The sequence below is a fragment of the Podarcis erhardii genome (genome assembly GCF_964252035.2).
Source record: "Podarcis erhardii genome assembly, chromosome: Z".
Taxonomy (NCBI): Eukaryota; Metazoa; Chordata; class Lepidosauria; order Squamata; family Lacertidae; genus Podarcis; species Podarcis erhardii.
Genome location: NC_138504.1, coordinates 18222520 through 18235893, shown reverse-complemented (window position 1 = coordinate 18235893; position 13374 = coordinate 18222520). Strand labels below are relative to the sequence as shown.

The window sequence follows — 13374 nt, the reverse complement described above, 5'->3', positions numbered from 1 at the left end:
CATTCTATACAAGATCTCAAAGTAGCTGTTTTACTACAAAGGAATTTCAGAAATAGACTGGAAAGAGAAGCTGCTGAATTACAACTTATCACCAAACTCAAAACCATGGAGAAACCTGGTCTGAACAAAGACCTTGGATTCTTATCTCATTATACATGACAAAGCCATTTTTCACCTTTTCACCCCTTGCTTTTTCCTGTAAGACCTATTGCAGTCGTTAAGAGTCGTCAACAGGCTCATCACAGCTATCTGCCAATCACCCATTCCCACCACCCTCCTGAGTAATACCCCTCCCCACCTTCTCACTATATAGAAGGGTCTGGTGACTTCTGTTTCAGTGTATCTGAAGAAGTGTGCATGCACACGAAAGCTCATACCAAGAACTAACTTAGTTGGTCTTTAAGGTGCTACTGGAAGGAATTTTTTTATTTTGTTTTGACTATGGCAGACCAACACGGCTACCTATCTGTAATTAAAATAGAAGACAGCCCTGCTCAGAGGCCCACAATCTGATAGACATGATACAAAGGAAAAATAAATGAGGAGGGAAGAGGAAAGCTAGCACTGGAGCTGCTGCTCCTTCTCTGGACAGTGGTGGGAGGGAGGGCAGGCTGGTCTCTCGCCAGCCATGATATTCTTACTGAGAAGCAGGAGGTGCTGCTCACCTAGCTCATAAGAGCCTTAGTTGTTTGTTTAAGTGCACAAACTTGCAATAGATAAGATACAACAGTTTTAATGGTTTTGACAGAAAGCACAGATAATGTCTTTGCAAGGAAGCATTTGGCATGGTTTGCAGTGCAATCCCAAAACTCAGAAGCTGCATTTGAGTTTAGTAGAGCTTACTCCTAGGCAAGTGTATAGCAGGGAAGAGCAATTCTTTTAAACCCAAAGGTCACATTTCCTACTGGCCAGCCTTCTTGGAGTCTCCTAGCCACAGAAGTCAGTTTCTTTTTTTCCAAAGTGGATGTGTTGTACCAGAGCACTTCTGTTATGCAAACTTAAATTTCCTCTATGTGAGCGAATGTCTCCAACAACATACTGATAATCTGAAGGCAACCTTTTCTGCTTAAGAGAGTCTTGGGGGAAGGGACTTTAAAAGGATAGGATAATGATCGACTGATGGGAAGACATATAATTTCCATGCAAACAAATCAGGATGAATGCACGTTCTTGTATAACCTTCCTGCAAACAAGTAAGAATGGATGTGCATTGCTCAGTGAAGAGCAAACATTGTTTAATCTCCACAGAAGCTTTGTGCACACAAATTGGAATGAATGATCATCCTGAGGAGCTTTTAGGCTTTTAGGAAGCACAAGATCCTGTAAGGCAAACATATAAACTAGCACAACCAAAATCTGTCTACACAGGTACGTCTTGGATGATGACTACATTAGCTCCATGGGATCCAAATTTCCAGTCCGGTGGTCCCCTCCAGAGGTTCTTTTGTACAGCAAGTTCAGCAGCAAATCGGACATTTGGGCTTTTGGTGAGCTGAAATTGAGTGCCACTGATGTAGAACCTGGAATAGCCAGAGGATGAACTTTCTATGGCAGTAGATTTAAGGACAGGCAAATGAACGGAACCCTACCTGCAATAGGGAAGGCATTAAGAACACTGTGCTGCTGATGTGATTTGCAGGCCCCAGAATAGATGTGAGGGCTAGGCCTTTAAGAACTCACAGTAGATCCTAGAGGATAGGGAACAGTGCTCATAGGGCTTTGGGGTATATTTAATATACATACATTGCCATAGGTAAAGGGTAAAGGGACCCCTAACCATTAGGTCCAGTTGTGACCGACTCTGGGGTTGTGGCGCTCATCTCGCTTTATTGGCCGAGGGAGCCGGCGTACAGCTTCCAGGCCATGTGGCCAGCATGACTAAGCCGCTTCTGGCGAACCAGAGCAGTGCACGGAAACGCTGTTTACCTTCCCGCCGGAGTTGTACCTGTTTATCTACTTGCACTTTGACATGCTTTCGAACTGCTAGGTGGGCAGGAATACATTGCTATATCTGACTATAAATACAAAACAAGGAGACACTGGAGCTTAAACAGTAGAGACTTAAGAGATGCTAAAGGACTGTAATCAATGCTCCATTTTTTTCGGCATGGCCCATTAGGAGGCAGCTTCCACGTAGAACACAGAGGTCACCCCAAGATAAGGGGTTGAGCCAATGATTCCAAGTTCCATTATGGTGCTTTCTTGACTGACAGGTGTCCTGATGTGGGAGATTTACACCTTGGGGAAGATGCCCTACGAGAGGTTTAGCAACAGCGAGACCACTGAGCATGTGACCAAAGGGCTGCGTCTCTATCGCCCCCAGCTGGCCTCTGAGAGAGTCTATGCCATCATGTACAGCTGTTGGCACGAGGTAAGGCTTCCCGTAAACTGCCCCGGTTGCTTGCTTATTTATTAGCAATACTTGCACGTCACCCAGTAATGAAGTTCTCTCTTTTTACCATAAATCAAGAACTGTAAATGGTAAAATGCAATAACTCCAGTTATCGCCAGACCCTGGGACCGCTGGAGGACTGGTGGCTCCTCTTGGCAATCCGTGTGGTGCGCGCTGGGTCACAAGTTGCTCCTCGTCCCCAGGATCCGGGCAACTGAGCCTCCTGCCTGGCTTGCCAAACTGTTATAAGAAAAACTGCTCCCTTTCCCTTATGAGGTATTCTGGAGCCCACATAGAGTCCTTAAGTGGGTTCCCTATTGGTAGGAGAAAATAACAGAGTCCAGCCAGAGTATATTGAGAAGCAAAGCAGCTAGTAAACCTGATCTTTATTCAAGGAACTGTTGCAACAGGGTCCCCACCCACCACACGCAGACCACCTCCCTAAAACATCAGGTGTACATCACAGAAGGAGGTAGTCTACAGCAGCTGAGGTGGTCTACAGCAGAAATCCTGTTTGCTAGGATACCTGATAATGGTCACTGACTGCATTACCTGGGCAGCAAAGCGGCTAGTAAACCTGATCTTTATTAAAGGAACTGTTGCAAGAGGGTCCCCACTCACCACATGCAGGAGGGAGGAGAACCCTGAACAATGGTGCACAAGCCCAAGACCACCACCCCTAAAACATCATACAAAAATTTCAGAAGGAGGCGGTCTACAGCAGAAATCCTGTTTGCCAGGATACCTGATAATGGTCACTGATTGCATTACCTGGGCAGTCTGGCCATTCTTTTGCGATGGTAAATAATTCTGGTTCCTGAATCCAGGTCACAGGCTCACCCTATTCATACACAAAAGCGCCCTTAAGACAGGATTTGCAAGCAAAAAGACAATGGGAAGGCTTTCTCCCTTTGCCTCCCTTACTGCAGAGGAATATCTGAAGTCATTGGGAGAGTCAAAAAGGCTTCAGGATTGCTCTCCCATACTATTTCAGACACATGGTTCATATATTTAGATATGTGTGCATTTATGAATATTTATTCTATATTAAAGTTCTTATAACACAGGGGTGGAGTTTTGTTGCTTGAAATAGAGCAGGATTCATTGTTTTTGCTGTTGTTAGGTGAGCATCCTTATAAATTTTTGGTTTTATTGTATTTTTGTTCTATTTGTTTTTAGATAACTGACAAGCTTTTGGTATTTTATATGAATTGCTTGGATACATTTTTGTAGTAAGCAATGGATAAATGTAATAAATAACAGTACATTAATGTCTATTAAGTAAACAACCTCTTTTCTGTTCTTTTGCTCCAGAAAGCAGATGAGCGTCCCACCTTCCAAGTCCTTCTGAACCTCATTTTGGATTTAGCAAATGAAGACCCCTGAACTGCCATCATCCAATCGCTCTTTTACTACTGCTTATTTTTGTATGTTCGCTCCAGAATTTCTAGATGGACATGAATGGATGGATCTACATCATGACAAAAGTAACTGGATCTATCAGACAATACCAGATTCTTTTCGTCTGCCTCACGTGTAATAACTGGCTTGTATCTGAATTCACTGAAGTGCTAAAGAAGATCTAACTTATGACAGCAAGTGCTGGTTGGGTACTATTTTCCTCTTCAGCAGAGTAAATCCCTTTTAATGCAGTATCATGGCTCTCTACCTGTAACTTGAAATGGCATTATGGGATTCAAATAATTTTTCAAGGGTGATGTCATTGTTTGGAAACTTGTTTTGCTATGTTGAAATAACAATTACAAGAAATAATATGAAAATGAAATATATAAAAGGGAAATGTACCCGATTGTTTATCATATTTCCTAGATACTTCTACCACCACATCTTGCTACCCTTTCCAGTCACCCAGTCCTCTGCCATGTGCTTTCAATGGCCCGAGATGCAAATTTATTTATTTAGGTTAACATTTTGTTTAAAATGTTGAATTTACAGCTACACTCACACATTCTCCATCCCATAAATTAGATTTGGTATGCTGATAAATATTCCACCGTGGCCCTTCTGCTGCAAAAGGAAGGGGGAAATTTCAACAAGGGGATGTGAATAAACTGAGGCTCCACTCCAGGATAATAAAGGAACTGGGTTTTTAGAAACAAAATAAAAAAAATTCTTTGCAGTAGCACCTTAGAAACCAACTAAGTTTGTTACTGGTATGAGCTTTTGTGTGCATGCACATTTCTTCAGACACTTTAGTAGCTTAAAACATCAATGTAACGTAGCTCACTTCTCCCCGCATTGCACGGAGCAGAGATGAGGTTGAGAGAGAGAGGCTTACATCTCCCACATTGCAGGATGCCAGGTGTGTGTTGAGGGTCAGAGCCAGAATTAATGGGGGCCCTGAGGACCGTTATCTCTGCATTGCAGTGCAGTGAAGTGGGGGCAGAGGGTGTTTTGTGACATCTCTGCTGCAAACAGCTGCAGACAAGACATCTTGGGTTATGAATTCACTCCATCCGCAGAGATCTCCAATAATGCTCTTTAGGACATAAATAAAAAAATTGTCCAGTAGCACCTTAGAGACCAACAAAGTTTGTTCTGGGTATAAGCTTTCGTGTGCATGCACACTTCATCATGCACACGAAAGCTTACACCCAGAACAAACTTTGTTGGTCTCTAAGGTGCTACTGGACAATTTTTTAATTTTTAAAATTTATTTCGACTGCGTCAGACCAACACGGCTACCTACCTGAATTTAGGACATTAGTGAGGGGAGGTGCGTGGCCCTCCAGATGTTCTAATTAAATTATTAATGCTAATTTCAATAACCCTATACGCATTTTCCTGGGAGCTGCTTCATGTCTCTTCCTTCTGAGTAGGCGAGCGTGAAGCCGAGCTGCAGAACCCACCGGGTTCTTCTTGCCCGATGGCAACTCTTCACGCCCCCCCCCATGCCGTAGCTCTATGGCCTCTCGCGCGCGCACAGCTCCGCCCACCGCCGGAAAGAGGAAGCGCCCTCTCGGGTGAAGCTTTACTCGCGCGGTGCACTCTGGAAGCGGAAGCTTACCGCGCGCGCGCGGAGGGGACGGCCGGGGGCGGGGGCTAGCTGCACGTGAAGGTCGCTTGCCAGATCGCTGTCCTCTCTCCCTTCCTCGCTTCCTCCGATCGGTCGCTGTCGGCTCACAGGTCGGGCCCGGCATGGACCCTTCGTCCGCCGCGGGAGACTTGGGGGCGGCCGTCAACGACCCGCAGCTGCAGCACTTCATTGAGGTGGAGACGCAGAAGCAGCGCTTCCAGCAGCTCGTGCACCAGATGACGGAGCTCTGCTGGGTAGGGAGGAGCTGATAGCCCGGGGCGCAGGCGGAGGCCTCCTTCGTGCTGCTCGCGGTTGACCTTTGGAACTCTCTGCCGCAAGATTCGCTGCAGCAGGCTTAGAGGATCGGGCCATAGCTGTCAACGTTTCCCCCTTTTAAAGGGAAATTCTGAATAGGATTCCTCGCAAGAAAAGGGAAAAGTTGACAGCTATGGATCGGGCAGAGTGTCCGGAAGAGGCGGGGGGGGGGGGAATCAGATGGAAATCATGATGGAGGAGGAAGAGGGCCGAGGGACCAAAGCCCACCCCCCACTCTTTCATGCTACGTGCAATTAACTTGCGGCACGTGCTGCCGCAAGATGGGGAGCAGATCCGCACGGTACATTTAAAACACATGATTTCCAACCCCCCCCCCCAAGAATAATGGGAAATACAGTTTCCCCTTCAGAGGCACAGTTCTCGGACCCTTTACATTACAGAGCCCAATATTCTTTGGGGGAAGCTATGTTCTTTAAATGTGCGTTGAATGTGGATTTGCCTGTGGTGGTGAGACCAGAAATGTGCTTTAGAAGGTGGTCTAGCAAAATCGAGGAGGAGGACTTGTACCTCTGAGGTGATGTTTGGCTGTGATGTGGTTGCTCAATTTAAATTAATTTCCCCCCAATGCAAGGTGATCCTCAGGGCCCCTGCCAACTCTATGATTCTGTCTCTGTCTATGTGGCGATGGACAGACGCTTTAAAAGCAGGTCATGCAAAGGACTGGTGTCCCTCTAGGGGTTAATTCTTTTTTTGTGGTACATACTGACTTGTGAAACTTACTGCTACAAGCTGCAGTGATGGCCCTTGTCTTGGGTGCCTTTAACAGGAGATCAAACAAAGTCACAGTGAGCAAGGAAGACTGAAGGCTCTGGGAGCGAAGTCTTTCAGCCTACGCATTCTTAACTGCTTTGAGGATGCCCCCCCCCAAGCAGTGCATAAATTTTATGAAATAATACAGAAATTGTGGATACTGATGGCCCCTGGTTTGTTGTTGTTTAGTCGTTTAGTTGTGTCCGACTCTTCGTGGCCCCATGGACCGGAGCATGCCAGGCACTCTTGTCTTCCACTGCCTCCCACAGTTTGGTCAAACTCATGCTGGTAGCTTCGAGAACACTGTCCAGCCATCTCATCCTCTGTCGTCCCCTTCTCCTTGTGCCCTCCATCTTTCCCAACATCAGGGTCATTTCCAGGGAGTCTTCTCTTCTCATGAGGTGGCCAAAGTATTGGAGTCTCAGCTTCACGATCTGTCCTTCCAGTGAGCACTCAGGGCTGATTTCCTTCAGAATGGATAGGTTTGATCTTCTTGCAGTCCATGGGACTCTCAAGAGTCTCCTCCAGCACCATAATTCAAAAGCATCATTTCTTCGGCAATCAGCCTTCTTTATGGTCCAGCTCTCACTTCCATACATCACTACTGGGAAAACCATGGCTTTAACTACATGGACCTTTGTTGGCAAGGTGATGTCTCTTCTTTTTGAGATGCTGGAGCAGGAACCAGCAAGCCACTCCAGTACCCCTGCCAAGAAAACTCCATGGACAAAGACAACAGGCCCCTGGTTTAGGTGGCTTTAAAAGACAATTGGATGAAGTCCTGGAGGAGGAGGAGAGGTCTATTGATTGGCTAAATAAAAGTTCTAGTTTCTGAGGCTTTTGAATTCCCTGTGTTGCTGGAAACAACCAGTGGCTGTGCGTGTGGCTACCTGGAATTCAGTTCCTGGAAAGAAGCCACTGTGAGAAACTCGATGGTGGACTTGATGGACTATGGATCTGATCCAGCCATGGCTCTCTTTATGTTTGTATTGGCGGCCTTTGGTGAGTGGGTGCAAATTCACTGCTGCTTACACTCACCATCATAGCAGGGCTCCAACTTCTTTAATAGCTGTAATGTAGTAAGTGTTGTAAGTGGTGTTGGCATGGAGATATACTGGTGAGGATGTATACACCTATTGAAATTGCTGGTACTGCTGCTGATAATGCATGCAAGCAAAGAATGACAGATGGTGAGTGATGACTGGAATAATAGTCCAACAACATTGGGCATGGGGAGGGCATAGATTCCTCAGTCCTGTTTTACCTAGGCATGCAAAGAGATTGAACGTGAACCCTTCTTCATGAAAGAGTGTGCTGTACCACTAAGATATAGCTCCCAGATGGAGACAGGCCATGAATCAGGAAAGTGCAGGGGATATTGCAGTTTATTTTTTTATGTTAGCCTTCTCATCATTGAAACAGCTGTGGCAGCGGCACAGTGGAAGGCAATGAGGATGGAGAGGCTACCTGGGTGTTTGTGTTCTGAGCCAGCTGTTCTGTTTAGAGTTACAGGACAGGAAATCCAGGCATGTCCCTCTTGTACATTGCAAAAAGGGTGTGTGTGTGTGTTTTGGGACTGGTTCTGTGGTTCAAAATTCTGAACTGCTGGTGTCTCTTGAATGCCCCTAAGCCCTATATACTAGGAAGAGAAGGGGTATAACTTGTATGTGCAAAAGGCACTAACTTCAATTCCTGGCATCTCCAGGTAGGGCTGGGAATGTTCCTCGTCAGAAATCACTGTCAGTAGTCAGAGTCAGCATAAGGCAGCTTCCTGTGTTCCTAAACAATGCTTACTCTTCCATATCTTTAATAGGAGAAATGCATGGACAAGCCTGGCCCCAAGTTGGACAGCCGCGCGGAGACCTGCTTTGTGAACTGTGTGGAGCGCTTCATTGACACCAGTCAGTTCATTCTCAACCGACTGGAGCAGACACAGAAATCCAAGTCGCCCTTCTCCGAAAACCTCTCTGACTGATTTGGGTGCTGCAATGCCTCAGTTTCCTTCCTTAACGAGAAACCAACCTACTGAATTGAGAGAAGAGGAGGAGGTGGAGAACAAGGAGAACAAGCAGAAGAAAGGATCAAAGTTGTGAAGGACGTTGGCCTCCACATTCAGGACAGACTTCTGGGTTTCCTGGCCAATGTGAGCAGTTCTGGTTTTAAATTCCCATCTTGTGAACATTTAGCAGTCAGACAAGTGAAGCCTTGCTGATTCGCATGGGCTTGTGCTGCCCAGGTTTTTTTTAATTTTGCTGTTGGATAACAAGAGCTTCACAGCAGAACTGTAGCATCAAACAACTTGCTTTCCCAGTGGTGTGGCCAGGGAAGCACACCTATCAATATTCAATAATTTCTTCTGTTTTGAAATGAAGGGAACTGGGAGGTTTCAGACATGAATGTTGATCCTGGGAAAAGCAAAGGTGCCTTTTTAAAATGGTACTGTGTTTTAGCACGACTCTTTTAAGTGATATAAATTGCTCACCTGCAGCTTGAACATGTGGCTGAGTTGACCCTTTTGTAAACCGCAACTAGTGTTGCGGTTAAACAGAGGGAGGCTGACTTGGCTTGCTGTCATGTGCCATTTAAGGTGCATATTCAAGCCCTCCTTTACATAGCTAGGAAGAAGTAACCCCAGAGGACATGGGAACTGAATACCACTCATCTGGTCATGTAAATGTTTCACTTACCAAGTACAAAAGTCAATTTTAACTTTCTCCATTAATTCCTTTCCTGCTGATCAGTGGAATAAACATCAATTACATTCATTTTAAACTGCCTGTTGAGTCGGTGGTGATTCCTTCTGCTTTGATTGCTAGGGATTTAGAAATAGGAATAGAAATAGGAATAAGGGGAGCTCTGGAAAATTTTCTCTTTGCCATTTTTGTTGTTGGGATTTAAGCAGTTTTAAAGACTAAGGAAGCTGCTCCTGATCTGGCTGCAGTGGGTTTGGTGGAGGGAAACTGTTTTTCTCCATTGTTGCGCTAGACTGTGTGACTGACCTTGACATTCTTTAGCTATAAGTTCAGAAAGAGAAAAGCTCAGACGTGGCTCTAAAGCAGCAACACAGTTTGAGGAGTCGGTAATGTCAGCGTTAAATGATATTAAAGAAGGATTAGATCGTAACACAGCATCCGTTAATAAGTTGGAAAAAAGGATTGAACATTTAAGTACCGACTTGAAAGATGTGAAAGATAAGATACCCACACATGCACAGGTTAAGTACTTAATTGGTTGCGGAAGTCTGTTCTTAACCTGAAGCGGACTTTCCCATTGAAAGTAATGGAAAGTGGATTGATCCGTTCCAGACGATGAAAAATACCCCTAAAACAGCAATTTAACACACATTTTACTGTCTAACAAGACCATTGATCCATAAAATGAAGGCAGTAATCAATGTACTGTACTATAAAATAAATAAGACAGTATTTTAGATGAAAAAAAAGTAACATTTTTTTTAACCTTACGTGCACTGATGATAAATCAGTTTGGATGGGGGGCTTTTATCCATTTCTGAAGTCACACATTCAACCAGTAGCTGAACTGGGTTCTACACAGTCACAAAAACAAGTCACAAAAGTGAAGTCACAAATCAGTCCCATAAAATGAAGAACAAGTCACAGTCAAAAAACCAAAAAAGCCACACAAACCAAAACGCGAAAAGGAAACAGACGATGAAAAGTGACCCCTAAAACAGCAATTTTACATGAATTTTACTATCTAATGAGGCCACTGATCCATAAAATGAAGTACAAAATGAAAATGTGATTTTTTTCCCCTAACCTGCGCTGATGATAGTCATTGTTTGGATGGGGCTCAGGGTCCTCTTCCACAATCACAATTGGCTTGGCTCCCGGGATTCGTGGAGGCCTCAGAGAGCTCCCGTGGCTGGAGCCCAGTCGCAGAACCGCTGCAGACCCCATGGATGTCAAGGCTTGGCTCCAGGCAGCGGCGAGGCCTCCAAGAGCTCGGACAACTTACTTCTGGGTTATAATAGTCGTAACCCGAAAAAACGCAAGTTGAAGCGTTTGTAACCCGAGGCACCACTGTACTAAGAGATACATCAATTGCTGGTAAGTCTACACAAGTTATTAGTCCTCACCTCAAACAGTTTTTATAACTAGCTATCCATTCATATGCATATTACAAATGTGTGTTCCTCCTCACAAAAAACCCCATGTTTGGATACCTTCCCTTCTGTCTGGTCTAAATAGATCTTTACTTGCCACAAGTGACCAATTCAGTAGTTGCATAGATGCTGGCTAAGCCATTAATCAATTAATGCATAGGAGAGTATTGACCACACTGACTGGCAGCAGGGTTTCCAACAGGGGTGTCTCCCAGCCTTACCCGGAGATGCTGGGGATTGAGCTTGAGGCTTTCTGCGGGCAGCACAGAGGCTGTTCCAATGAGCTACAGTGCTTTATGTTGCATATGTATGCTGGCAAGAGGAGCGACAGCCTACTTAGTTTCTATGTTAAGCACAGAGAGAGTACTCCATGCCTCCTCACTCAGCTTAATGACTAGAATGTACCTTGAATTCCTTGTTGCTTAAGGTTACTGGGCTGCAGCTTAAATATGAGGCTGCTGTAAATGCATCAGGAAACAGGTGGCCTGTCTTTGAAAGATTGCTTAATATGGAAAGGCAAAGGCAGCCTACTAACAAAGTTTGCTGGTTTAAAAGTTCCTTATGAGCACAACTCCATGATAGATGAAACCAAACTCAGCGACTTTCTCAGAGGTATCTGCCGTGTAATGTTTCAGATTAGGAGGATAACACTACACATACCAGACCTGTTTTATTAGCCTACCACATATTGCAGAAATTGCGCAAATGCAGAAACTTCTGAGTCTTCCAAACACTGGTTTGCTGTCCTGCCCAGAAGTGAGAGTGAGAAATCAAAGCTTCAGTTCCTGCATTGGGTGAAGTTTTACTTTTAAGGGTTTGGCGGATGCCTGAGCTGCAAGTAATATCGCAGGGGTGGGAAACCTGCAAATCTCCAGGTATTGTTAGACTACAGCTTCTACAATTGTTCTTGATCACTGGGCAATGCTTTATGTATGGTGTGTGGATGTGCAGCAGATGTTGGTTCTTTGCTGTATCCCCCCCCCCAAATTACTGTCCTAATATATTTGAGCTGGTCTGATTTCTTGTCCAGGCCACATCTTGTTCATACCAATAATATTCCTGTAAGATGGATTGCTTTACTCATATTTGGATGGGAGAATCAAGGCCAAGAAGGCAGCTTGTCTAAGGTTGATCCTTCCCTATCTACAGAGTCATAAGGATCAGTAGAAGGAAATTAATTCCTTAGTGATTTTTCAAAGAACTATAGTTTTTTATAGGACTTAAACCTTCAGTTACAAGGGTTACAGTATATTTGTTCTTCAAAAAACAGGACACCTTCAGATCAATTCCTGGTTCTTCACCATTGTATTTGACAATGGAGGGGTCTGTTATTATTTTTACATTTTTAGCCTGCCTGCCTTCTAATGTAGAACTGAAGACTACATACATGGGGTTCCCAGATAGTCATCCATCCAGGCACTGGTCAGACCCAGACCTGCTAACTTTTGCAATGCGGTAGCCTCACATGCTGCAGAACATGTCCTGGGACCCATAGTAGTTTACTTAAAGGTCACCGCCAGAGTTCTTGTGAATTCTCAGCCCCAAACTCTTAGAATTCTGCAGTATTGTAGGTATACAGAAATTATGAGCCCAGGCAACATTCTGAGTGAAAGGGCTGTAACTTTTGCCAGGGTGATTGGCAGTGGAACTACAGGGCTCACCTAACAGTTAAGGAAAAAGGGGGCACGCCATTATTTTTAAAAGAAAATGGAAAGTAGGCAATGCATAAGCTGCTGCCTTCAGCTGTTAGAAACCAAGGGGATATCCAGTGTTAAGACATGCTCCAAGTAAACCTACTGAAATAAACAGGCTTAAACTACAGGTGGGGACCATTTTGCATAGGGGTTCCATCCCTGGTTCCCTTGAGCATTGGTGCCTAAGCACACCCTACCCCCCGGTTCTGACCTCTGGGTCCCAAAGGACCTGTGTGTCAGTGATTGCACTTTAATTGGGTGCACCTAAAATGATCGCTGCGTTAAACCACTGAGCCTAGGACTTGCCGCTCAGAAGGTCGGCAGTTTGAATCCCCGCGAAGGGGTGAGCTCCCGTTGCTTGGTCCCTGCTCCTGCCAACCTAGCAGTTTGAAAGCAGGTCAAAGTGCAAGTAGATAAATAGGTACTGCTCCAGCAGGAAGGTAAACGGTGTTTCCGTGCGCTGCTCTGGTTCGCCAGAAGTGGCTTAGTCATGCTGGCCACATGACCCGGAAGCTGTACGCCAGCTCCCTCAGCCAATAAAGCGAGATGAGCGCTGCAACTCCAGAGTCGGTCACAACTAGACCTAATTGTCAGGGGTCCCTTTACTTTTTAAAACGATTGCTGCTTTTACTTAAATCTACTGTTTTGATGGATTTATTTTGTGAGTATGACTATGCTGGATATCACCTCGAGGCTTGTAGGCAGCCTGTTTGTGTGACTGCCTATATGGGTCCTGTGATCCTCCTCACAGTGTGAAGGAATTAAAACATATCTGAGCCAATTCTGTTGTGCAGCAGCAACATCAAAGATTGTAGTGAGCCATCAGAAACAATGTACTGGGTAGGAAAACTGATTTAAAAACAAATGGCTCCAAATGATTCAGGTTTACAAGCATGGATGAAGGGCCAGAGTGTGATTTGGAAATTCACTCAGTTTTTCACCAAGAGAACGTCTTGCTTGAAAAGCCACCATGGGTGAAGGCTGGAAATGGCTAAAAGGTTGAATTGAACTGAATTGGTAACATTCAGCTAGCAAGAAG

General features: G+C 44.9%; 2 protein-coding genes across 4 annotated transcripts in view; both read left to right on the top strand.

Moving 5' to 3' along the window:
- Positions 1–4207, top strand: part of BTK (Bruton tyrosine kinase) — a 36997-nt gene extending 32790 nt beyond the window's left edge. For all 3 annotated transcript variants that reach the window (XM_081848375.1, XM_081848373.1, XM_081848374.1), the window contains 3 exons: positions 1369–1487; positions 2214–2371; positions 3707–4207. In XM_081848375.1, the coding sequence (XP_081704501.1) occupies positions 1369–1487; positions 2214–2371; positions 3707–3778 (349 nt within the window). In that variant the 3' untranslated portion in view covers positions 3779–4207. The remainder of the gene's footprint in view (positions 1–1368; positions 1488–2213; positions 2372–3706) is intronic.
- A 1216-nt stretch (positions 4208–5423) lies between these two features.
- On the top strand, positions 5424–9287 carry TIMM8A (translocase of inner mitochondrial membrane 8A). Its single transcript, XM_081848386.1, has 2 exons — positions 5424–5683; positions 8329–9287. Exons 1-2 carry the CDS (start codon positions 5552–5554, stop codon positions 8488–8490), a joined length of 294 nt encoding a protein of 97 aa, XP_081704512.1. The 5' UTR covers positions 5424–5551; the 3' UTR covers positions 8491–9287.
- Positions 9288–13374: the final 4087 nt, after the last annotated feature.

Coding starts and splice junctions, on each gene's coding strand:
- TIMM8A (XM_081848386.1), top strand. CDS start 5,552: ATGGACCCTTCGTCCGCCGCGGGAGACTTGGGGGCGGCCGTCAACGAC. Junction 5,684..8,328: donor AGATGACGGAGCTCTGCTGG/GTAGGGAGGAGC, acceptor TATCTTTAATAG/GAGAAATGCATGGACAAGCC.